The 24,202-nt window shown below is 34.9% G+C and overlaps 2 protein-coding genes across 2 annotated transcripts in view; both read right to left on the bottom strand.

The window, feature by feature from the left end:
• Positions 1-2,589: 2,589 nt before the first annotated feature.
• kcne4 (potassium voltage-gated channel, Isk-related family, member 4) lies at positions 2,590-4,167 on the bottom strand. The gene is made up of 2 exons (XM_073818441.1): positions 4,113-4,167; positions 2,590-3,775 (listed from the first exon to the last, which is right to left on the bottom strand). The coding sequence occupies exon 2, from the start codon at positions 3,747-3,749 to the stop codon at positions 3,255-3,257; it is 495 nt and encodes a 164-aa protein (XP_073674542.1). The 5' UTR covers positions 3,750-3,775; positions 4,113-4,167; the 3' UTR covers positions 2,590-3,254.
• An 8,187-nt stretch (positions 4,168-12,354) lies between these two features.
• The window catches only part of acsl3a (acyl-CoA synthetase long chain family member 3a), a 35,652-nt gene continuing 23,804 nt past the window's right edge, over positions 12,355-24,202 (bottom strand). The window contains exons 9-14 of the mRNA XM_073817822.1: positions 22,891-23,063; positions 21,546-21,620; positions 19,081-19,272; positions 18,413-18,527; positions 16,285-16,442; positions 12,355-13,776 (exon numbers count right to left, since the gene is read on the bottom strand). Coding sequence (XP_073673923.1) covers positions 13,619-13,776; positions 16,285-16,442; positions 18,413-18,527; positions 19,081-19,272; positions 21,546-21,620; positions 22,891-23,063 — 871 coding nt within the window. The 3' untranslated portion in view covers positions 12,355-13,618. The remainder of the gene's footprint in view (positions 13,777-16,284; positions 16,443-18,412; positions 18,528-19,080; positions 19,273-21,545; positions 21,621-22,890; positions 23,064-24,202) is intronic.

Raw genomic sequence — 24,202 nt, forward strand, 5'->3', positions numbered from 1 at the left:
ATGGAGAGGGAGGATGTGCCTTTCATTTCCTCTGTAGGGAGTATGAGTCACACTAACCTCTTATCTGACTCCCTCTTTTTGTCTTTCACACAGTCGCAATCATTTAATCAAAATTAATCTATCTGGGAGCATAAGGTTGGGGCATAAACGGAGACAGCTGGATGTAACTGCACGTACAAGCGTGTTTGCATTTCGTTTTCAGACAGATAAAATCTGATTTTTTTTCACAATGTGGTTTATAATTCATGATCTTTGATAAGGAAAAAACGATTCATTAAATTATTCACATGCAGTGTTTTGTTCGGAAGTTTTATTCATTATGTATTGTCTTTTATGTAACTAAAAGGAAGTGTTTTTCAAGTTCACCACAGCAACAGTTGGGTTTCAGTTTTACAGCAAGGCAGGAAGACCGTCTTTTGAGGTGACATCAGTGTCAAAAGCTGACTATTTTACTTCAAAAACTTTCCTAGTACTGCGTCCAACTCGCATCTGATGAACTGAGGAAATTTTTATTGGAGAAGAGCCACTCAGACGGAACATGCGAGAACTTTCCACTGCACTCCCTGGGGCGGAAGACGGGTCAGTGACACTTGTGCATGTGATGTGGTTTCATTAGGACAACAAAGACTGCGAGGATGATGATTATGAAGGATTCTGGTTATAATCATGCAGATCTGTGTAGGAGCACAAAATCATGAAATGTAGAAAAACCCCGTTGTGTCCCAGAATGAATATGTAGCCTATTCTCAAGGGCAATAAGAGGATGCAAAATATTTCAGGAGTGGATGGTTAAAAGATCTTTATCTTTACAATGACGTCAAGAGACTCAATCTTTTCTCATCTGCAAAGGAGGTTCACAATGTGTAATTGCATCTATGAGAGCTGAGTTTCACTGGAGAATATATCTAAATTTATTTTTTCTTTTAATTACATTTCTGAATGCTTATAATTAGGGCTGGGAATTTAACGCGTTAATTAGATTAATTAATCACCGGAAAAAATAACGCGTTAATATTTTTAACGCAATTAACGCGCCCCTCCCCCCATATAGACCTGTAATGTTACACTTTGTAGAACTGCAACAAGCTAGTAATAAAACAAAAAGGACAAAGAACTACATGGCTTGCTGAAGGGTAATTGTAAGTATGAAAGAGATGCTAGTGGAGCCATTCATAAAACCAAAGTCATTTGCGTTTTCTGTGACAAGGAATTTGCCTATCATCCAAGCAGTTCTAGTTTAAAATACCACCTGAACTCAAAGCATGTTAATGTTTTGGAAGACAAGGGGCTTATGGATGCATTTCGAATCCCTTCCTCTGACACACTACCGTCAAGAGTTATAGGCAGGGGTTCACGTAAGTGGCCCGCATGCGCGACCAAAATAAGAAAATGCGCTGTGTAAATAAGAGCGCGCATTTGCGTACCTATACGTTGTTAATGTTCAAGTACCATTTTAAAACGACAAACTGTAATACTTCCTAGGATTTCTATTTTAAAAATGAAAGCATAATTATAGGTAATTCGCTGTCGTTTTCAAAGCACAGTGCAAATACGTGACATTTTATTTACTGACCCTCATCACTGAACGTTCTTTAATCAGGAACGCGCATACTCAAGGCCACAGGCGTGCGCGACTCCGCGCACATTTTGCAACCCGCCAAAATAAAAGCTTGCTTATTTAGGTTTGAAAATGATGAAAATTCTGCATAAAAATAAATACTATAATTTTATTTTTAGGTTTAATATAATTTTAAATCATATTATAAAACGGTTAATTCCATTCCTCAATTCTGATTGGTCAGCAGCTGTGTCGTATTCATGATACGGCACTGCTATGACCGCTTCACTCAACGGTTTTGTGTATCATTGAACCCCCTTAGCAACCACCCTTAGCAACGTAAACACAGCTGCAGCAGTTAGGGACTACTTTTTACAGCGGAAGGCAGTTAATGATTTTACTTTATGAAAACGTACAACTTAATATATATAAATATATATTTTTGATTTTAATATTTTTATTGTGTGGGTAACCGTTTTATAAAAGCAATAAGGTACTTGAGGCCGTGCTGTATCATGAATAAATCACGGCTGATTTACAGCACGGCCTCTCGTACCTTATTGCTTAAATACAACTACCACACTTTATTATTTTGTTTACTATTTTATTATTATTATTTTTTTAATTATATATTACTATCACTATTATTCATTTATATTTAATGGGTCACACTTTGTGTAGTGAGGACCAAACCAAATCTGCAGGTACTCTTATGAGAACCAGGCTAAAAAACTTATGTGCACCCCTGATTATAGGCTTGTATTCAATAATAAATGGTAAAAAACTGCTTTTTGTGATGTCTGTATATATGTGCGATTAAATGCGATTAATTAATCGCCACACCGTGTAATTAATTAGATCAAAAATTTTAATCGCTTGACAGCACTACTTATAATACATGATTAACTAGAATATATATCATACACAGGTTTAGAAAGCCTAAGAAAGATTTCCCTGGAGAAGCCCCGGAGGTCTCTGACTCCCCCAAGTGGCAATAATCGGTAAGTGCAAACACAAACAGGCACACAACCTTCACATTCTGAAGGAACATTTTATTTAGTTTACATATAAAATAAGGTTAAAATTAAATAGACATCCATGCCTGTAGAACAATATATACAGATAATTTTACATACTATTTTTTACATTTTGTAAATCATTTTACACATCTGCGTGAATGACAATATTAGGTCTTTATTAAGTAAAATGATTTTAAATCGTTGTTTCAAGTGACTTCCAGGTTTCTCGCAATGTTTAGCATCGCGTTTAAGTCCTGAAACATACTTCACACACAAATATGCGAGGAAATACACTTCTAGTAACACAAGGTGAATTTCGTGCATCATTGTATTCCAAGATGTGTCAAATCCAATTCATTTCGAAAGTGTAAAAGTCTGTTTCTGGCGTGAGAGTTCATATTTTCCATTAAGGCACTTAGTGGAACTTTCATAACATTAACCACAGTTCCCGCCAAGTTCCAACAGTTATTGACAACCGTAAAACCTCAATAAATCAACACTGGGTTTCTTAAAACAATACAAGAAGTGTTCAGAAACGTTCTTTAATTGTTTTTTTTTTTTAAACTGGTGGCTAGTACCAACTTAAAACAGTTTTATTTGCACTAATATTAACTGTGGTAATCACTGCTTTTCGGCGGGAACTACGGTTGCCACAGTAACGGTTTGCAGCGGGAACATCAGAGCGCTTCTCTGAGGTTTCCCCCAGACGGTCTATCACTGCTGCCTGTTTTATCTGAATCCTCGTGTCCGCCGGAGTCTGACTCCTCTTCAATCGCGAAGCGCAAATCCGCGACCGAGCTGAGGGAGCTCACGCTGCTCTGCTCCACCGAGCAAAGCGCGCACGCCAGAGGCGCGCGGCCGCTGGTCAGCATGAACGGCACCGGCGTGGAGCGCAGGGCGGGAAACGCGGAGAGACTGAGGCTGTGCTTCTTCTGGCTCGCTCTCCACTCGCGTTGCTCCTCCTCGTGAAGAAGCCGCGTGAACGCGTTCGTGCGCCTCTTTTCGCGCCGTTTGGTGCGCAGGTAACCGAACATGATCCCAATGAGGAAGACTCCGTAGAAAGACACTACGATGACGATGTACAAATACGCGTTACTGTCGCCTCCACTGGACAAGGCGATTCGGTTGATCTGCTTTGACGGAAGCGCGGAGGCATTGCGCGCCAACTCCATTACGACAGTAACAGGAACAGAGTTACCTGTAAAATGACAGAGAAAGTAAGTTAAAACGCAGTGCTTTCAGTGATATATTAGTAGTATATACTACTTAATAAAAAGGTTAATAAGACTAAAACAAAAATACTAAATTCTTTAACAAACATCTTTATCACAGATTATATTTGCAATTTAACTGGTTTAACGTTTTAGGGGAAAAATTGATTCAAATGAGTTTAAACTAATATCAAAGTTAAAAAATCCCTTCAGTAATAAGTATTTAGACATGATTTAAAAAGTTTGAAAGTACATTGTTTTTATATCCATTCATGGTTTTATAGTAACGTTACTTCCAACTTAAGTTAGTTACTGGTTACTCACCGGGATGTTTCACCCTGGAGCGCGTCGGCCCGTTTCTCGCTTTTACTCGAGTCTCTCTGGCTTGTAACGGGGTTGTCAGCTGAGTCCGGTTTAAATAGCCGGTCCCTTGCGTGGCCACGCGCCAGGAGGATCTGTGACAGGGGTTGAGGGAGTCGAGATCCTCACGTCCTTCCTCACAGGATTTGAGTCCCGGCCAGAGACGCTTGAGCTCACAGCCACATTCTTATGACGTTTAGTGGAGTCCAAGTGCGCGGAGCTGCCAAATGTGCTCATCTATCATAACAACCAGACAGGCTTGCTTTAGGAAAGCCTTGTTTTCAGCAAGACAGCTTTTTCGCCTTCAGAAAAATCGGAGGAATGGCTTGCACGAATTACGCAGAATGCCATTTTAAAAGAACTCCTCAACCTTTTATCGTTTACTCACCCTCGTTTTGTTCCAAAACCTAAACATGAATTCATTCGAAGGCTGTCTAGTTAGGAAAAAGCCAAAGTACTATTTAAAATCTATATTTTTCTAATGTAATGGCGGGCGTGGGCTTTGTAAATTTAAATGTGCAAGACTTCCGGTCTCATTTGCTTCCAAGTACAAAAACAGCGTTATGATATTTGATATTTTTACAATAGTTCTTTCTGGTCCTCGAATTTGAATTTGGTTAATAAGAGTGTGACATAGTCCAGCAGCTGTTTCACTATACTTGTGGTACTTCTCACAGCGAGTGTCATAGTGGACACCTTAAATCCACTATAAAAAAAAAAAAAAAACTGTTTTTGTGTTATGGAATTTATTTTTATGAGGTTTTCAGCCGAGAATGTATTTGTTTATAGTTCAAATATGCAGTTTGTTAATAAAGATAAGGTCTATTTGAAAATTTGCACAGACATTTTCAGACATGTGAGCTCCAGGGTGCCAGCGATCATTCAGCGCTCATGAACCCGCAGAGAGAAGCCTCACCTCGGCCAGATCTTTTGTAGTTTACTGCTGGCTCTAATGTCTCTTTAGTGGATAAACATGAGATTTAATTCATTTCGGATAAATCTAATGGGTCATTTGGTCTCAAAAATCTATTATTTCTTCCAGAGCAAATAGTTTTGGCAATATCATTTTTATGTAAATTCAATGCTGTATATTAGAGCACTGCTTGTGTACATTTGACGGTATTGCCTAGCAAATTTTATGATGGCTATTGTTTAATGAATATTATTATTCAATAAACACTATTTAATATTATTTCTTTTTTAGCATTTAATACTGTATTTTTTATAAATGATAATGACTGTTTGTGTTTGTGATGGTGATTTTAAGTTACATTGTTTCGAATGCTGAATCAGGTGCAGGTAGTCGCTCAGTCCATCTCTCTCTCATAATACTCTACATAATACAGTGAGAATTTAATACAGTAATACTATAAGCTTTCAATGAAGCAACTTAACGTTCCTTCATTACTAGTTTTAAAGTGATGTTTTGGAATTAGTAAAGGAGGCTTGGGCTCAGAAATTGAGATTCAAATCCGTGGTGAAAAGTAGTAGTTCTGCACAAAAAAGGGTTTTTAAAGACACTCTGCTGTATCTTATGTATTTACAGGTGCCTATGGTGAATCACAGCAGTGCCGATATACAGCCATATCTTACGTTTACAAGTTTGATATTGCTTATATATGGTTTCTAGTGCATTTTGTTATTAGGAGCGATTTTCTTCTTCCGCTTCTTTCGCTCTTGAGCCTATGGCAGCCCATTGAACCACTTGCAGGAAAGTTGTGAAATTTGGCACACTGATAGAGGACAGTGTCAACATTAACCATAGCAAATTTGGAGTCTCTAACTCAAACTCTCTAGCACCACCACCAAGTTTCACTCATGTTTATGTTAATATTCCTTCAATCAAAATTCTTTTTTTCTCTGAATCCTTGGGTCATGCTGAGTCGAAGTCCAAATTTCAAAAATCTTAAGGTTTAGTTTATTTTTTTTCTATTTTTAATAGTTCGTAAAAACTACTTTTTCGAACTCGTCCTAGACCGTTTATCTGATTTTTTCCAAAACTGGCTCAGATCATCTTTGGGTGTGGTCAACTTATTTTCACGAGAACAGCTTTTTCGACTCCTGATTCCTTGCCGAGTCCAGCAATACCAAACATGCCAGGTTTTGCCTTATGGTTTGTGCAACATTGCATTTTATTGCTTAAAAAATGTTTGCCAATATATTAAAAACCGTTACTCCTATCGTCACAAAACCACCGTAGGAAATTCGGAAACATAGCGTGCCGGTTGTATGTTTATGCCCAGTTGCCAAAATTTTGATAGTAAGTGGCAAAAAAAAAAGTCCACCATCTGTCATTTTTTTCTCCTCTCATGTAGAAAAATGTCTATAACTCCAAAACAAAATAAGATATTTTCAGCAAATTTGACACATATGTATGGGCAATTTGTGGCATTGTGCCTCTGGGTGGCGCTATAATTGAACAAAACATGAAATTGCCATTAATTGCAATAGAGTATTATGATATAAAATGCTCCATTTTTACCAATGCATTGGTGTACAATTACAAAACTTTTTATGTACAATTGAGGCCATGACCTAAAAGTATTCAAATTTTTTTGAGATAGTGCCACCTTGTGGTCAAAAGTGATAACCAATTATATTGTATTATTGGATTTTTCACCAATTTTGACTATTTGACAGAATTTTGTTCTGATGCTTCCCTTGATTAGTGCTTAACTAAACATAATCAAGCTTAACCATAGCAGCTAATAAATTCAAAAGACAATAGAATCTATGTGAATAATAGTTCATTTGCAAAAACAATGAAATTCATGAGGTAAATTATTTGTAAAGCATCTTTAAAAAAAAAAAAAATATATACAAACTGGAAATGTTTAAAATTCAAGCTAGCATTGTTAATCAAATGCACAGTGGGACTAATGCCATGCCATGCATTTGAATAAGCAAGTTAATGAGCTGTTCTTTACAACCACACTGACGTAGTTTTCAAGGGTCTCCTGGTCTGGTTTACGTCAGCAGTGAAAGCATGTTAGAATCTGTGCCAACCTTATCTGTCTGGCAGTGATGGATGATGGGTAGGTGTGGGATGGCTGCAGAAAACCAGAGCCAGAATGTGCAAACCATCGCCTGACCACACCTGTCAATTAGTGTCGAGTAACAGAGAACTGACGCAAAGCGCATGAAAATCTGATCATATCAGCAGCTCTGGGGCAGTTTCCTGTCTGAGACCACATTACAGACACAACAGCATTATGGAGTGAATCTGAGGATAACACTCAATTCATTCAGTTAAAAGGACTTTTTACAATCACTATGGAGACTGTTGTACTCTGCAGGTCTGTTATGGAAATACAGTATTTCTATAAAAGGGTAGGGCAGACTTTCAGACATATGCTCTGGTCAAGATCAGACACTTCAGCTTTATTCATTATAGTATTTACACAAAGGAGCTAAAGTATAGTCACTGCTCAGTGTAGGACTGAGGTCTTTTTTTAAAACCCTTTTTTAACCTGTAGTTTGTTTTTTATGTTATCGAGTGACTAATACTTACTAATGTTTGTGCTGCTGTTCGCTAAACCAAAATTATGTCCTAAATAATTACTAAAAGAAAAAAAATGAAACCATGAACACAAAAAAATTCCAACATCCACTCAAACACTTAATAGCGATTTTTAAAAACTGAGTTTATTATTACCCACAAACCAAAATTTGAGTTTTGCAAAGGAAAGCCCTTTATTCCATTACCTCAACTTCACAGGATCAATTTCAAGGCAAGTGAGAAATAAATGAATAATTTAAGGCCTGATATAGCAATGTCTGATTTCATTTTAGTTCAAACCGGGCTGTTATCAGAGGCACCAAACAGCGTAGGACCAAAAGGACAAAGTAATAATGTTGAGAGGAGAGAGAGCGTGAGAGAAATAAACAAGAACAGAGGGTTTACGACTGCCGCTTCCACAGGGATCACAGTGAGTTCATTTAACAAGCAGGAAAAAAGAGGCAAGGGGCACTTTTACTGATTAAAGATCAGCTATGAATAATAAAACCATTATCATGAACCAAGGAAGTCTAATTCAATCTATATTCAACCCTATTTTTTCTTCATGCACACTTAGTTCTGAAGCAGTATTTTATTTTTTTGAGCCAATCAGTAGAGCCTTAAATATCATGTGATTGGTCTCTCTCTGCAGCAGAGGGAGAGAAAAATAGATGTTTCCATTGTTAACAGCCTGCTTAAAAAGTAAAACATCTAATAAAATGCACTGAATTTTATGTCATTTTTATATTCAGTTTATTTCAGAATACCTTGCTGTTTTTTTTTTTTTATTGAAGCCCTTGTCTGCCAGTGAACAAACATAAAGGTAATTACCATTTTCATCTCAATTATGATTTTTTAAATTGCAATTGAGTTTACATCTTGCACTTCTAACCATTTTGTCTTAAAATTGTAATATAAACTCAGTTCTGATTTTTTTTACTCAAAACTTGCAATTGTTATGACGTCATAATTTTATTATATAAACTCACAAGTGTAAGATAATGTTTTCCTTCTCAGAATTGAACTTTATAATTAATAATTGCCAGTTCATAGCTCACAATTTTGAGAAAAACATCAGAATTTAGTTTATATCTCACAATTATGACTTTATAATTCACAATTGTGAGTTTATGGGTGCTTTCACATCTGTGGTTCGGTTCATTTGGTCAGGACCAAGGGCAACAAATGATACATTGTAGCATTTTTCTGCCGTTTTGGGTCCTTTTCACACCACACTGATTGCTCTGGTCCGAACCAGTTGAAACGAACCAAAATGAAGTCATGTGACAACATCCACATCACTCGTTGGCCAGATCGTGTCACTGAACCACTGATCTATAATAGAGAATTATATAGATCAGTGTATTGAACGTATTTTCTAAACTGTTAGGGGCCGTTCACATGTAGCGTCTTTTGCTTGCTCAAGCTCGTTATTTCAAATGTAGACACGCCGTATTCGCGCTCAGAATGGAAGCGACGTGGTCGCGAGGCGCAGACGGTGCGACGCGCTCCTTTTTACCATTCGCGAACTCGCCGCATCGGGATAAAACATCTCAGCTTTTCAGAATGCCGCAAACGCACCGCAGGTCATGTGACATGAACCAACCAATCAGCTTCACCCTTTCCCTTAATAACATTGAAAGCACTGGCAAGTTGGAAAAACAGCTTATCATAGCTGTACAGGAATAAACATTTTTGAATAAATATAATAGAGCTACTGCAAGAGATTTTTAATGCTGAAAATCCATTTATCCTTTGCTGAAACTTTCGCGTATTTATGGAGAGCGCAGGTCATGGTTGCTTAGCAACGGCAGACGCCACTGGAGCGCAAGCTACAGAGCAGTTTGGAAAGAAAGAGAAAGAGTTTTTGAAAGTTGGGACCTAATATGATCATCAGACCAAATTTATGAGGCTCCGCACCTCCTCACAACTCCAAGTTTGTCCGCGAGCTGTCATGGGGCTATGTTGCTAAAGTGCTAACTGTCAACAAATACTTGTCCTCATCCGATAATGAACAGCGCAGCGGACTACGGCAGCTGGATTATTTCAAAAAGGCGCAGTACTTTTTGCGGTTGGGTCTGTTCTAGTTTGGTTCATGTTCTCACCACAAACGAACCGCTCCAGTGTTCGTTTGAAAGTGTAAGACCACCTCTTCAAGGAGGTCTCGGTCCGCTTTTTTGGTCCGCTTTTGGTGCGCACTACATTCACACCTGCCCAAACGAACCGCACCAAGAGGGAAAATGAACTCGTGCGATTCAACCGAACTAAATAAGGCAGGTGTGAAAACACCCTATATCTCACAATTCTGACTTTACAACTCACAATTGAGTTTATATCTCACTATTCTGAGAAAATAAGTCAGAATTGTAAGAAAAATGTTGGAATTGAGTTTATAAATTGCAATTATAAGAAACAAGTTGTGAGTTTATTATTTTAGGATCTCTGTATTAGAGAGTAAAATATTTTTTCCATTGTTAACAGACTGCCATAAAAGTAGAACATCTAATACAATATAATACATTTTTTAATAATCTTATATAATACATGGCTGTTTTTTTTTTTGCCCACCAGTGAATACAAATAAAGGTAATTACTATTTTGTTTCTCACTATTCAGATTTTTTATTGCAATTGTGAGTTTACATCTCACAATTCTAACTTTTTCCCCTCAGAATTGTAATATAAAGTTTTAAATTTTTTTCTTTGAATTGCGTGATTTAAAAACTCACAATTGTTATGAAGTCTGAATTTTATTATATAAACTCACAATTGTTAGATAATATTTTTCTCCCTCAGAATTGAACTTTATAATTAATAATTGTGAGTTTATAGCTCACAATTCAGAAGAAAAACATCAGGGGCCAGATTCACGAAACATTCTTAAGAATGCCGTTTTCTTATTTTAAAATAAGAAAAAAAGTTAAGAATATTTTGTATTCCCCCCCCAAAAAAAATCATTTTAAGAATATTCTTATCTTTTTACTTAAGATTGTTCTTAAGACAAAAATTAAGAAAATTCAAATTCTTGAAAAGAATCTTCTTAAAAACCATTGTAAATAACTTCTTAAAGTTAGGATAGCCCGAGACTTCTTAAATCCCAAAAAGTAAGAATTATTTAATTTATTGGGTTATTTCAAATTAACTGTTATATTTAAGCATTGCAACACTACTAGCTACATATAATACATATTAGGACTATTAATAGAGATGAGCATGAGTTCGCTGAAGTGACAGCATTGACTGATAATGTAAACAATGATCTGTCATGATTAGCCTATGTATGACCCTACTTTTTGCTGACATTAAAACTTAGTAGCAACTCTACAAAATCGAGTCAGATAGGGAGATTTAATTAAACATTTTTTATTTTACTTGGCCGATAAATACGACATAATCTTTGGCAGCAGCGCACACACATACCGGAAGCGTTCATTCGGACGAGGAAACAAAAACAACACAAAATTGAATAAAACTGATCGCCAAATCTTAAGACAAACCCTTTAAAAGTAACGGTTCAAAAACACGGCGCATTAAAAACATGAAGTCGAGCACCAGTCAAGGTCGTGACGAAAATGTGCGTGCTTATGATTATTAGGATAATCTGCAGAAACCGCAAAAGAAAAGACGTTGAAGTGTTTATAATTGCATCTTCAGCCATGTATTCACTCAGATAGATGTATCATTTTTTTTTCTTAAGAAAAAAAATTAAGATGTTCTTAAGAACTTCTTAAGATTTTTTCAAGAATTGCACTTAAGAACATTCTTACAAACTTCTTAGAATTTATCTTAAGAAATTTCTTAATTTATTTCTTAAGAAGATATTCGTGAATACGGCCCCAGAATTGAGTTTATCTCACAATTCAGAGAAAAGTCAGAATTGTGTGAAAAAAAAAAAAATCTGAATTGAGAGTTTATATCTCAGAATTGTGAGAAAAATATCTGAATTGAGTTTATAAATTGCAATTATAAGAAACAAAGTCAGAATTTTGTGAGTTTGCTATATTAGGATCTCTGCAGTGGAGAGAAAAATATATTTTTTCCATTGTTAAAAAAGTAGAACATCCAATACAATACAATTAATTTTTTTTTCAGTTTATTTCAGAATACATTGCTATTTTTTTAGAAGACCGTGTCCACCAGTGAATAAAAATAAAGGTATTTACGATTTTTTTCCCCTCAGTATTCTCCTCACTACAATTCACTATTCCTCAGAATTGTAATATAAACTCAGTTCTGACTTTTTTCTTAGAATTGTGCGATTAAAAAACTCACAATTGTTATGAAGTCAGAATTTTATTATATAAACTCACAATTGCTAGAAAATATTTTTCCCCCTCAGAATTTAAATATATAACTCACAATTCAGAAGAAAAACATCAGAATTGAGTTCATGCTTTGCAAGTCTGACTTTATAACTCACAATTGAGTTTATATCTCACAATTCCGATAAAAGAAGTCAGAATTCTGAGAAAAATGTCAGTACTGAGTTAATATCTTGCAGTTATAAGAAAAAAGTCAGACTTTTATGAGTTTACATCATACAATTCTGCTATTACAAGAAAAGAAAGTCAAGAATTGCGAGAAAAAAAATTGCAATTACCATTGTTTTTCAATTCAATGGCAGAAACAGCCTTCCATAGATTTTGAATGGCCTTCAATGGAGACACAAAATATTGCCTACTTTGACCAAAAACAGTCAAACCTTCATACTCTGATCTTAAGAATTTAACACCTCCATTTGCATTAAGATTTATATGGTCTGTTCTTTATTTCTAAATGAAAAAGTTTAACTTGTTTGTGCACATGTCAGTATGTCTTATAGACAAACAGTAGAAAACCTCCCTGTAGTGAGTCAATTCAGGTCAAAATGTGTAATGGACCTGGTTGATTGGTTTATATTACTATAATTATACTAGATCTATTATCCTGTCCAGCAGGATATACATGCACCCAATATGAACATCAATCAGAATCATCCAATAAGCGTGTCCTTATATTTAAATAAAAGCTAATTATTGCAACCATAATTTACATTAAAGGAGTAGCTCACTTTCAGAACAAAAATGTACAGATAATGTACTCATCACCCCCTTGTCATCCAAGATGTTCATGTCTTTCTTTCTTCAGTCGTAAAGAAATGATGTTTTTTGAGGCAAACATTTCAGGATTTCTCTCCATATAGTGGACTTCTATGGTGCCCCTGAGTTTGAACTTCCAAAATGCAGCTTCAAAGGGCTCTAAATGATCCCAGCCAAGGAAGAAGGGTCTTATCTAGTGAAACGATCAGTTATTTTCCAAAAACATTTACAATTTATATACTTTTCAATCTCTACACAGACAAAGACGAGCATTTGAGGTTCAAATGTATATAAATTGTAAAAATATTTTTGAAAATGACAGATCGTTTTGATAGATAAGACCCTTCTTTCCTCGGCTGTGATCGTTTAGAGCCCTTTGAAGCTGCATTTTGCAAGTTCAAACTCGGGGGCACCATAGAAGTCCATTAAATGGAGAGACATCCTGAAATGTTTTCCTCAAAAAAAGTCATAATTTCCCTACGACTGAAGAAAGAAAGACATGAACATCTTGGATGACAAGGGGGTGAGTACATCTGTAAATTTTTGGTCTAAAAGTGAACTAGCTTAAAGATATTTGATTTTTCTAGATCACTGGTCTTCTGACAGTATTAAATGAAGGTAATGGAAAGAATGAAAAAAGCAAATGGTGGCTTTAGGATTCCTGACATGTTTGCACAGAAACTTGCTTATGTAAACTGACGCTGGACGAGTTTCATTAAGATATCTACAAGTTGTATTTGTTTGAATCTGAATGCTTTTGCCACCTTTAAGTATTGCTGGTTGTGTGTGTTTGTCATCACACTGTATGAAAACATCTGTAACATCCATTTGAAATCTCCATTCTGATTGGAGGTTGGTATAGTGAAGTAGTCTGGAATCAGCAGTGGTTTGGCTCTATTTGGCACCATACATCCTCTCAATGTCATTCTGGTAGTGAGTTTTGAGCTCCTTTCGTTTGAGTTTAAAAGCATCTGTAACTAGGCCAGTCTCTGGGGTCCAGGGCTCAACGCTCAGGCGGATCTTTCGTGGGATCTCAAATCTTTCTAACTGGGCTGTTAAATACACAGGAAGAGGAAATGAATCAACTAAACTCGAGTGGTAAAACAGGAAGCACAACAAAGTTGACCCTGAACCACAAAACCAATCTTAAGTAGCATGGGTATATTTGTAGCAAAAGCCAAAAATTCATTGTATGGGTCAAAATGATTGATTGAGAATGATTGAAAATCATTAGGATATTAAGTAAAGATCATGTTCCATGAAGATAATTAGCAAATTTACAACTAATATATTAAAACTTAATCTTTGATTAGTAATATGCATTGCTAAGAACTTTATTTGGACAACGTTAAAGGTGATTTTCTAAAATTTTTTGCACCCTCAGATTCCAGATTTTCAAATAGTTGTATCTCAGACGAACATTGTTCTATCCCAACAAACAATACATCAATGGAAAGCTTATTTATTCAGATTTCAAATGATGTATAAATCTCAGTTTCAAAAAAATTGACCCTTATGACTGGTTTTGTGGTCCATGGTCACAAATGTATTCCTATGAAAGAACGTTTATATCATACACAAGTAACATTTCATGATTGATAATATTGTGGCCAATATGATATTACTGGTACATTAAAAAATAAAGGAACACAGTATGTCAATATGTTCTCTAAATGTCTAGGGAAGAAAAAATGAGTTGTATTAGCAACACTTCGAAGTTTAACACAACTTCCAACAGATCTTCACTACTTTAATTAATTTTACAAAAAACGTATATCTTACGATATTAAATATCTCTGCTCCTAATCACTAAAATATGGAAAATATACATCTGATCACACTGCAAAAATTGTTTGTTTTCCAGCGCAAATGTCTAAAGATTATTAAATTGAGATAAATTTACTTGAGAAACAAAATTACATAAGATGATATCTTCACTCTTTAAAATAAAGGTTCTTCATGATGCCATAGAGTTTTTTTTTTTTTTTGTCCAAATGGTTCCTTTAACATCTGAAGAATCTTTCTGTTTCACAAAAGGTTCTTTGTGGTGAAAGAAGTTTCTTCAGATTATAAAAAGGTAAAAAAAAAAGAGATGGTTCTTCCACACTCCTAAAAATAAAGGTGGTTTGAAAGGTTCTTCACAGCTATGCCATAGAAGAACCATTTTTGGGTCCACAAAGAACCATTCAGTCAAAGGTTCTTTGAAGAACCATCTCTTTCTTACCTTTTTACAATCTGAAGTACTTTCTTTCGCCACAAAGAAACAGAAAGGTTCATCAGATGTTAAAGGTGCTTTATGGAACCATTTAGACAAAAAGGTTCTGCTATGGCATCGTGAAGCACCTTGATTTTTAAGAGTGTATGGCACTGTAAAGAACCTTTTGTTTTCTAAGAAACTGAATGAAATGGAGTTCATGAATAAAAAGATTCAATATCTGCCAATGGGCTCAGAGAAATCAACTTAATTAAAAATGAAAGAAAGTTTTCTTAGCCCATTACCAGATATTTGTTCTTGTTTCAAACGTGATTTCATTTAGTTCAATTTCTCCAAAAACTTTCAGACTTAATGTATACATTTTGCATCTTAAGTAAATCTTGATCAAAAGATGTTTAGATATTTGTATTAAGAAAACAAGATAAAAAGAGGCAGATTCTTCAATTCATTTTCTGCAATGGATGCAAGATTTAATTCCATGATTTTATGAATTTAAGACTTTCTCTTCCACTTTAAGACCCTTTTAAGGTCTTACACTGTTTTTTCATGCACCTGTCTAGTTTGAGATTTTATTATTATTTTTTTTTCATAAAGTGTTTTTTCAGACTAGTGGAAAGAATCATCCAAAAGACACCGTTAAGTGTTTCTTTTATAGCACTTTATCTATTTTTGTCAGTAGATTTCAATTACAATCCATATTTTTAAAAGGCTGTTTTCTCAAAATGAGTTTATTCTCCTATGCTGAGCCATAAATCTCCATTCAGTAGCTCTTACACACACCAAACTTTACATTTTTATTCTTGTCTATATCCTGAAGTTTTTCAGAGGGATTTGTTCAGTTATAATTAGCTTAATTTTATACAACATTTTATTCCCCCAAAAACTGAAAAAAAAAAAGTTTTCTGCCTAAGTATTTTCTGTATCATGGAGTGACAAAATGAAATACCGCAAATCCCCTCTGTAAAAACATTTGACTCTTATTATGTTAAAAAAATTAAACAAGAATTTTGAAACTGACTTCATCCAGTGTTTACATTTTTGTACTAGAAATGTACGCAAATTAGTGCATATTTCATTAAATAATGTCTTATTTGCATATTTAAACCTAACATTTTAGAAAACTTGTAATACAAAAAAATGTTTGCAATTATCAATGTAATTAATCAACTGAGTAAGTAAGGTGATAACTATTAGTTAAATGTTTTACCCTATTCACCTGCAGTGTCTCGCCTTAATTTGTGAAAGGTTGAAATAAGATGTTTTAAAGTCCCTCAGAAACCCTGTCTATATACTACAGACATAGTATGAGCAGTATGACAGTATACTTATCCAAGCTGTGTTTCACCTGTAAGTGCCGTTTCTGTGATGACTTTAAGCACCTCCTCCTCGATGACAGGGTTGTTACAGAGCTCCTCCCACAAACCTCTGACACGCTTCCTCTGAGCCAGTGCCAGCAGCTGCTTCTGATTGGGCACCACAAAGCCAATCACGTAAGACTCGTCACTGGAAAACAGGAAGGGGAAAGACTAAAATTATTAGTGGGTGTATTTAGGAGTGCTGACTATAAGGGTCAGATTTTTTTTTATGTTAAAATAGTACTGTCAGATTTTACTAAAGATGCGCAGTGAAGAATTAGCGCTGAAAAGGTGTGAACAGTTATTTTTGCACTTGACCTTATTGAATATGCATTTTTAGGAGTTTCCCTTTCAGACGCAAAATTAATGGGAGGAGAGTGTTAAAATTAATCATGCAACACAATAACATTTGCACTAGTAAAATTACAGGTATTTGAGACATTATTTAACACTAAAAAGCTTGTCTTACATTTGTGCTGCTTTAAGTAGATTGCGCTGGAAATTATTTGAAATGATCTGACCGCATCTGTGTTTTCTAATGTGCGCATTGTCAGTAAATCACATGCAAAATTTTCAACTTCCATTGGCAGTTTTACGGAATTGCGCCCTTAACGCTAATTTGCCCTGTTTAGTAAATCTGGCCCCAAGTGTTTTGTTATTTATTGACATGAGTATTTTATTTTAAGGTTATTCTTATTTTGTTTTACCTTTTCATTAAAAAAAGCAAATAAATATAAGAATTATTAGTTAATTATTAATTTAACAGGGCTTTAAGTATTTATGTACAGGTCTATTTAAAAGGAGCAATAATACATACATTGAATAATATAAAAATATAAAACACTACAGTCTTCTCTGTATTAATTAAACATACACTGATTCTTAAGTCTACTAAAATTATTCAGTATTCAGATTTTCAATAAATGTATTGTGTATTGATGTATATTTTATTTACTTTTTTATTTTATTTAAAATTGCATTTTTAAAATAACTTCTATATTTAAAATGCTTTTGAGTGTTTAACGATTTTATTATAAGTAAAAAAAAAATATTACATATTTTTTAAAATATAGCAATATATTTTTGTATTTAAAGGTCCACTGAAGTGAAACATGCAGCATTATTCTATATGTTGAAGACAGGGTGGGACATATCAAGCAGTCCCGCCCCTTTTTTAAATAGCCAATAGCATTTTGTTTATATTACAGCTTGGGTCAGAGCAGATAAAAGAGACGTTCACTTCTAGAACAAAAATTTACAGATAAAATACTCACCCCCGTGTCATCTAAGATGTTCATGTCTTTCTTTTTTCAGTCGTAAAAAAATGTTTTTTTAAGGAAAACATTTCAGTAATTTTCAGTGAACTTCTATGGCGCCCCCGAAGTTGAACTTCCAAAATGCAGTTTAAATGCAGCTTCAAAAGTGCTTTAAACAATCACAGCTGAGGAATAAGGGTCTTATCCAGCGAAACGATCGGTCATTGGCAAAAAATTGACAATTCTGTGTATTCCGGTTTAAGACAGTTAGGGTATGTTGAAAAACTCCCATCTCATTTTCTCCTCCAACTTCAAAATCGTCCTACATCGCTGCAGAAGTACCGACCCTGCGTTTACAAATTGAACATGCAAATAAGATCAAACAACCTTTACATAAAAAGGTAAAATTGCAATGTAGGATGACTTTGAAGTTGGAAGAGAAAATGAGATGGGTGTTTTTTTGACATACCCTAACTGTCTTGAACTGGAGTACACACAGTTCAGGCAGAGCTAGACAAGACGAGCATTTGAGGTTAAAAAGTATATAAATTGTAATTTTTTTTTTAGAAAATAACCGATTGTTTTGTTAGATAAGACCTTCTTTCCTCGGCTGGGATCATTTAGAGCCCTTTGAAGCTGCATTTAAACTGCATTTTGGAAGTTCAAACCTGGGGGCACCATAGAAGTCCATTATATGGAGAGAAATCCTGAAATGTTTTCTTCAAAAAACATAATTTCCTTACGACTGAAGAAAGAAAGACATGAACAACTTGGATGACAAGGAGTACATTATCTAAAAAGTGAACTACTCCTACAAGGGTGTTTTTGTTAGTGTGGTGCAGGTTGTGCTTTGTGTCGGCACCTGTTGGCATAAGCGCAGATGTTGTCAACAAGTGGGCAGTTTTTCAAGACAGCCTCCACTTTTCCCAGAGACACGTATTCTCCCGCTTGAAGCTTCACCAGGTCTTTCTTGCGGTCTAATATGCAAACACACACACATAAGCAAATATTAGCCATATTTCATCAGATGTGTACGTGGGTGCACACAGAAAAATAGGGGTTTAAAACTGTACCTTTAGGAGTACAACAGCTTGTCGCTGGAGCAGTACCCTTAAAAGGACATCTTTGTACCTTTTTTACCCCTATAGGGTACATATTAGTACCTTAGAATAGTAATATGTACCCTTTAGGTACTAATATGTACCTATTAGGGGTAAAAAAGGTACAAAGATGTCCTTTTAAGGGTACTGCTCCAGCGACAAGCTGTTGTACTCCTAAAGGTACAGTTTTAAACCCCTATTTTTCTGTGTGTGTGTGCTACAGGAAGTTTCTCTTTCTCTCCCTTTTGGAGTGTATCCTGCTTTCTTTGAGTTCTTATCGCTGCCTTTACGGGAATAAGTTGACAGCGAAATGTGTCATTTACAAGAAGCACAGGACTAAAGCGTTTTATCGTAAAGTCGAGGGGACTTCCATTCGCTCGCTCCTGCCAAAACCTGCTGTCTTTACGATGTTCTGGCTAATCTCTCTCACCAATAATCTTCAGACAGCCGTCTCCATGAATCTCTCCGATGTCTCCGGTGCAGAACCACCGCTGGCCTTTCTTATCCACGAAGAAGTCCTCACTGCTCTTGTCTTTGTTCTTGTAGTAACCCATTGTAACGTTGGGCCCACCGACCAGAATCTCTCCTCGCGGACACGGCCGGTCTGTGCTGCGATATCCACCTGGATAAACAAAGATTGCATTATATCAATGAAAAGAAAAACTGATGGAAAACAGACTAAACTGTATAAAGTGCAACAGCAAGGTTCCAGAAATAAAAGTATATTTCAAAACATACAGACCTACCATGACCTCTGAGGTCAATAAAGCATAAGTCTTATGTAGTCAAACCTTTGACATAACGATGTATGATTGGTCCACATTGCATCTTCCAGCCAAGAACTGCTTATTTAGACAGAAAGAAACTATGTGATTAAGATGTAAAGGGACCAGTCAGTTTTTGGGGTGTTTTCCATGAACGGTTATGGTTGAAACACTAAAAATTGGCAGAAAATGTATAGACTCTGTGATTAATTGTACTAAATGTGCTTTTGTAGAGTACTTCAAATCTTAAATATATTTCAAAAAACTGTACTTGCAAATAAAAAGCCACTTAAGCTGACTTAAACAGAGACACTTTTATAAATACATTTCATAATGCAATTAAGTACACAAAAGTGCACTTTTTTAAAACAATACATTTTTTTAAATAAATAAAAAGTTGATAGAATAGAAAAAGGATAGAGAACACTAGTGTTAGAGGGTCACATTTTTTTATTTTTCATTTCTTAATTTTTTTAAAGAATAAAAAGAAAAGTCAAAAGTTTAAAAAAAGAGAATGCTAATGTCGATTTTTATTTATTTATTTATTTTTTAAATAAATAAAAAGTTGACAGAATAGAAAAAGAACAGAGAAGGCTAGTGTCAGAGGGACAAATTTTTATTTTCTTTTTAAATAAATAAAAAAGTCAAAATAATAGAGAATGCTAGAGTTAGAGGGGTCAATTTTTTTGTAGTAGTAGTAGTTTTTTAATATGGTCGAAAAAAAAAAAGAATAGGAAATGCTAGAGTTAGAGGGTCAAATTTTGATTTTTTTTTAATAAAAAGAAAACAAGTAGATAGAATAGAAAAAGTACTGAGAACAAATTAAAGAGTCAATTTGTTTAAACTTTAAATAAAAAAAGAAATCAAGTTGAAAGAGTAGAAAAAGAATAGAGAACACTAGAGTTAGGACAAATTGTATTTTTTTTAAATAACTAAAAAAAGTTGAAAGAATAGAGAATGCTAGAGTTAGAGGGTCACATTTTTTAAATAAAAAAAGAAATCAGAAATTTGATTATTTTTAAAGATAAATATAAAGAAAATCAAGTCAAAAGAATAAAAAGAGAATAAAGAATGCTACATGTAGGGGATCAAATTTGTATGATTTTTTTGAATAAATGAAAAGAAAACAAGTAAATAAAATAGAAAAAGAATTGAGAACACTAGAATTAGAGCACGCTAGAGATAGAAGGTCAATTTTTTATTTTATTTTTTCAAATAAAAAGAAAAGTCGGAAGAATAGAAAAGGAATTAAAAACGCTAGATTTTGAGGGGGACATTTTTGTTTTAATTTTTTTAATAAATGTAAAGAAATCAAGCAGAACAGAAACAGAACACCGAAGTTTGTGGGTAATTTTAAAAATAAATAAATAAAAAGAAAACAAGTAAATAGAACAGAAAAAGAATAGAGCATGCTATTGTTAGAGGGTCAAATTTGTATTATTTTTTTAAATAATAAGAAAACAAGTAAACAGAAAAGAATAGAGAACGCTAGTATTAGAGGGTCAACTTTTTATAATTTTTTTAAATAAATAAAAAGAAAACAAGTCAAAAGAATAGGAAAATAATAGAGAACGCTAGTGTTAGAGGGTCAAGATTTTTTTTATGTACTAAACGTACAACAAACTTTGGCAAATTCAGTAAGTAGTTTAAAAGCAAAATGATTGCCTAGTTATCATAGATGACTAACACAGTCATCTATAAAGACTATTTAGATACTAATATTTGCTAGCCAAAGCCTTCGTGTTTAAGCACAAAAGTTTAATCTAATCCTTGTGACACATGACCTCATTTTATTATGTTTTTAATAATGATGCCATTACAAAATGTTTTGGCCTTTTCTTTGTAATGAGAGCTGTGGACAGTAATTTAACGCGTTTTTAAATAGACGTTTAGTTACTGTGTATAAAGCTGATCTAATCTGTCCAGAAATAGGCGCTCAAAGTGTCTTCCTTACAAGGTCGCAAACGACCTTTAATACTTTTTTCCACTTCCTTCTCTTTTGTTCTGTTGATATATCGCTCATCTTTCTTCCCGCGTAGCAAACTTCCAGACATATCGCCTGATGGATAGGTAAACGTGCATGACAGTGTTTTCATAAGAGCAGATATATGTGTGTGTATATCACACTCACCCTCGATCCAGTCCTTCAGCTGAATTTCACAGCAAACTAGTGGCGCGCCAACTCGTCCTGTACTGTAATCCCAAACTAGACACACACATGTACAATAAGATTTATGGGCTGTAAGGGCATAGTTATGCAATTATTTCCATTGCAGAAAAAGATGTTTCTTCGATTAAAAAAAGGGGGAAAAAAAAAAATCATATTTTAGGAGTCACCATCTGTGTGGACTGTTCCACAACTGATTCCTCTGAGAACACAAACCTCAATCATTTAACAAGGGAACTGTCCTCCACAAATGTTCATTTTAATGTTTTTCTTTGTGGCTTTTGAGGATCAGGACATTGAGTTGGTGACCTAGTTTCATTAATACACAATACACAGTTAGTTTAGATTTGTACAATCTGTTTACATATTTAAACTGGTCATATCATGACTTGTTTGGACTCTCGGGTCCATTTATAATGTCAGTCATGTGTTTTTTTTATTAGCAATAACTAATTTAGTTTATGTGAGCATTTTTCACCCGCTTTTATTGATTAGAATAGGACAATGTAAATAAGCTTGCTTGCGTTGTAAAATGTACATTACCAATGGTAAATGAAACCTATTTTTAATTTATTTCAGTGCTGTCAAACGATTAATCGTGATTAATCGCATCCAAAATAGTTTTTGTTTATATAATATATGTGTGTGTGTACTGTGTATATTTATTATGTATATATATATAAAGACACACACATACAGTATATTTACGTGTATTTACATGCCTATATTTATATTCATATAATTTATATTATATATATATATATATATATATATATATTTAATATATATTTAATAAGTAAATATATCCTATTTTTCTTAAATATAATATATAATTCTCACCAAAGCTGCATTTATTTAATCAGAAATACAGTAAAAACAGTAAAATTCTGAAATAATATTATAATTTTAAATAACTGTTTACTATGTGAATATATTGTAAACTGTAATTTATTCCTGCAATCAAAGCTAAATTTTCTAGCTTTACTCCAGGCTTCAGTGTAACATGATCCTTCAGAAATCATTCTAGAGTGCGGATTTGATGCTCAAGAAACATTTCTGATTGTTATCAATGTTGAAAACAGTTGTGCTGCTTATTATTTTTGTGGTGTCTTTAATGAAAAGAAAGTTCAAAAGAAATCTTTTGTAACATTATATGTCTTTTCCATCACTTTTGATCAATTTAATGCATCCTTGTCGAATAAAAGTACTAATACCATTTCTTCTTACTGACCCCAAATTTTTGGACCCTAGTGTAGATTATGACAATGTGCATGATAGTGTTTGAAATGCAGAATGGTATGAATCTCACGCTGACTAATGGTCCCAGCACCACAGGTTTCCGTGAGGCCGTAGCCCTGACCTACAGGACAGCAGAAGCAAATGTTCATAAACCGCTGGGTTGCGGCAGACAGAGGTGCACCGCCTGACAATAACACCCGCAAACGTCCACCTAACAATGCCCGAACCTTCCGGAAGACCAGTCTGGAGAGAGAAAGAGAATGAAGAGTTAGCTTTTTGTGTGAGACTGTGAGAACTGGTCTGGAGGAGTAACTAAAATTAGCAATGCTATTCAATGATAATTCAAAAATGATCAAATGTCTACTTTTTTCGAGTTGCATTTAGAGGACTAATTGATTTTGGCAGATTGTTTCTGGATATTTCAATGAACCAGTTCAAAAATTTGACTTGTTGATTCAAGAATAGTAAAAATAAATATTTAGCTAAAAACTGCTGATTATCACTGATTCAGTTGTACCACATGTTTTTCATTATACAGTGAGGGAAAAAAATATTTGATCCCATGCTGATTTTGTAGGTTTGCCCACTGATAAAGAAATGATCAGTCTATAGTTTTAATGGTAGGTTTATCTGAACAGTGAGAGACAGAACAACAACAAAAAAATGATAAAGTTATAAATTGATTTGCATTTTAAAGAGTGAAATAAGTATTTGACCCCTTTGCAAAACTTGGTGGCAAAACCCTTAGAGGCAATCACAGAGGTCAGATGTTTCTTGCAGTTAGCCACCAGGTTTGCACACATCTCAGGAAGGATTTTGTCCCACTCCTCTTTGCAGATCCTCTCAAAGTCATTAAGGTTTCAAGGCTGACGTTTGGCAACTGAAACCTTCAGCTCCCTCCACAGATCTTCTATGGGATTAAGGTCTGGAGACTGGCTAGACCACTCCAGGACCTTAATATGCTTCTTCTTGAACCACTCCTTTGTTGCCTTGGCTGTGTGTTTTGGGTGATTGTCAATACCCATCCACGGCCCATTTTCAATGCCTTGGCTGAGGTTCTCACCCAAGGTTTTTGCCCCATCCATCGACCCTTTGATGCGGTGCAGTTGTCTTTTTCCATAATGTTTCCACCTCCATGTTTGATGGTGGGGATGGTGTTCTTGGGGTCATAGGCAGCATTCTTCCTCCTCCAAACACGGCGAGTTGAGTTGATGCCAGACAGCTGGATTTGAACACTTTCACCCAGTTCTCCTCTGAATCAATCAGATGTTCAGTGACAAACTTCAGATGGGCCTGTACATGTGCTTTCTTGAGCAGGAGGACCTTGCGGGTGCTGCAGGATTTCAGTCCTTCACTGTAGGCATAGTGTTACCAATTGTTTT

This window comes from Garra rufa, chromosome 14, assembly GCF_049309525.1.
Source record: "Garra rufa chromosome 14, GarRuf1.0, whole genome shotgun sequence".
NCBI lineage: Eukaryota > Metazoa > Chordata > Actinopteri > Cypriniformes > Cyprinidae > Garra > Garra rufa.

What these genes read in the sequence shown, in the direction of transcription:
- kcne4 (XM_073818441.1), bottom strand. Translation starts at nt 3,749, where the DNA reads ATGGAGTTGGCGCGCAATGCCTCCGCGCTTCCGTCAAAGCAGATCAAC.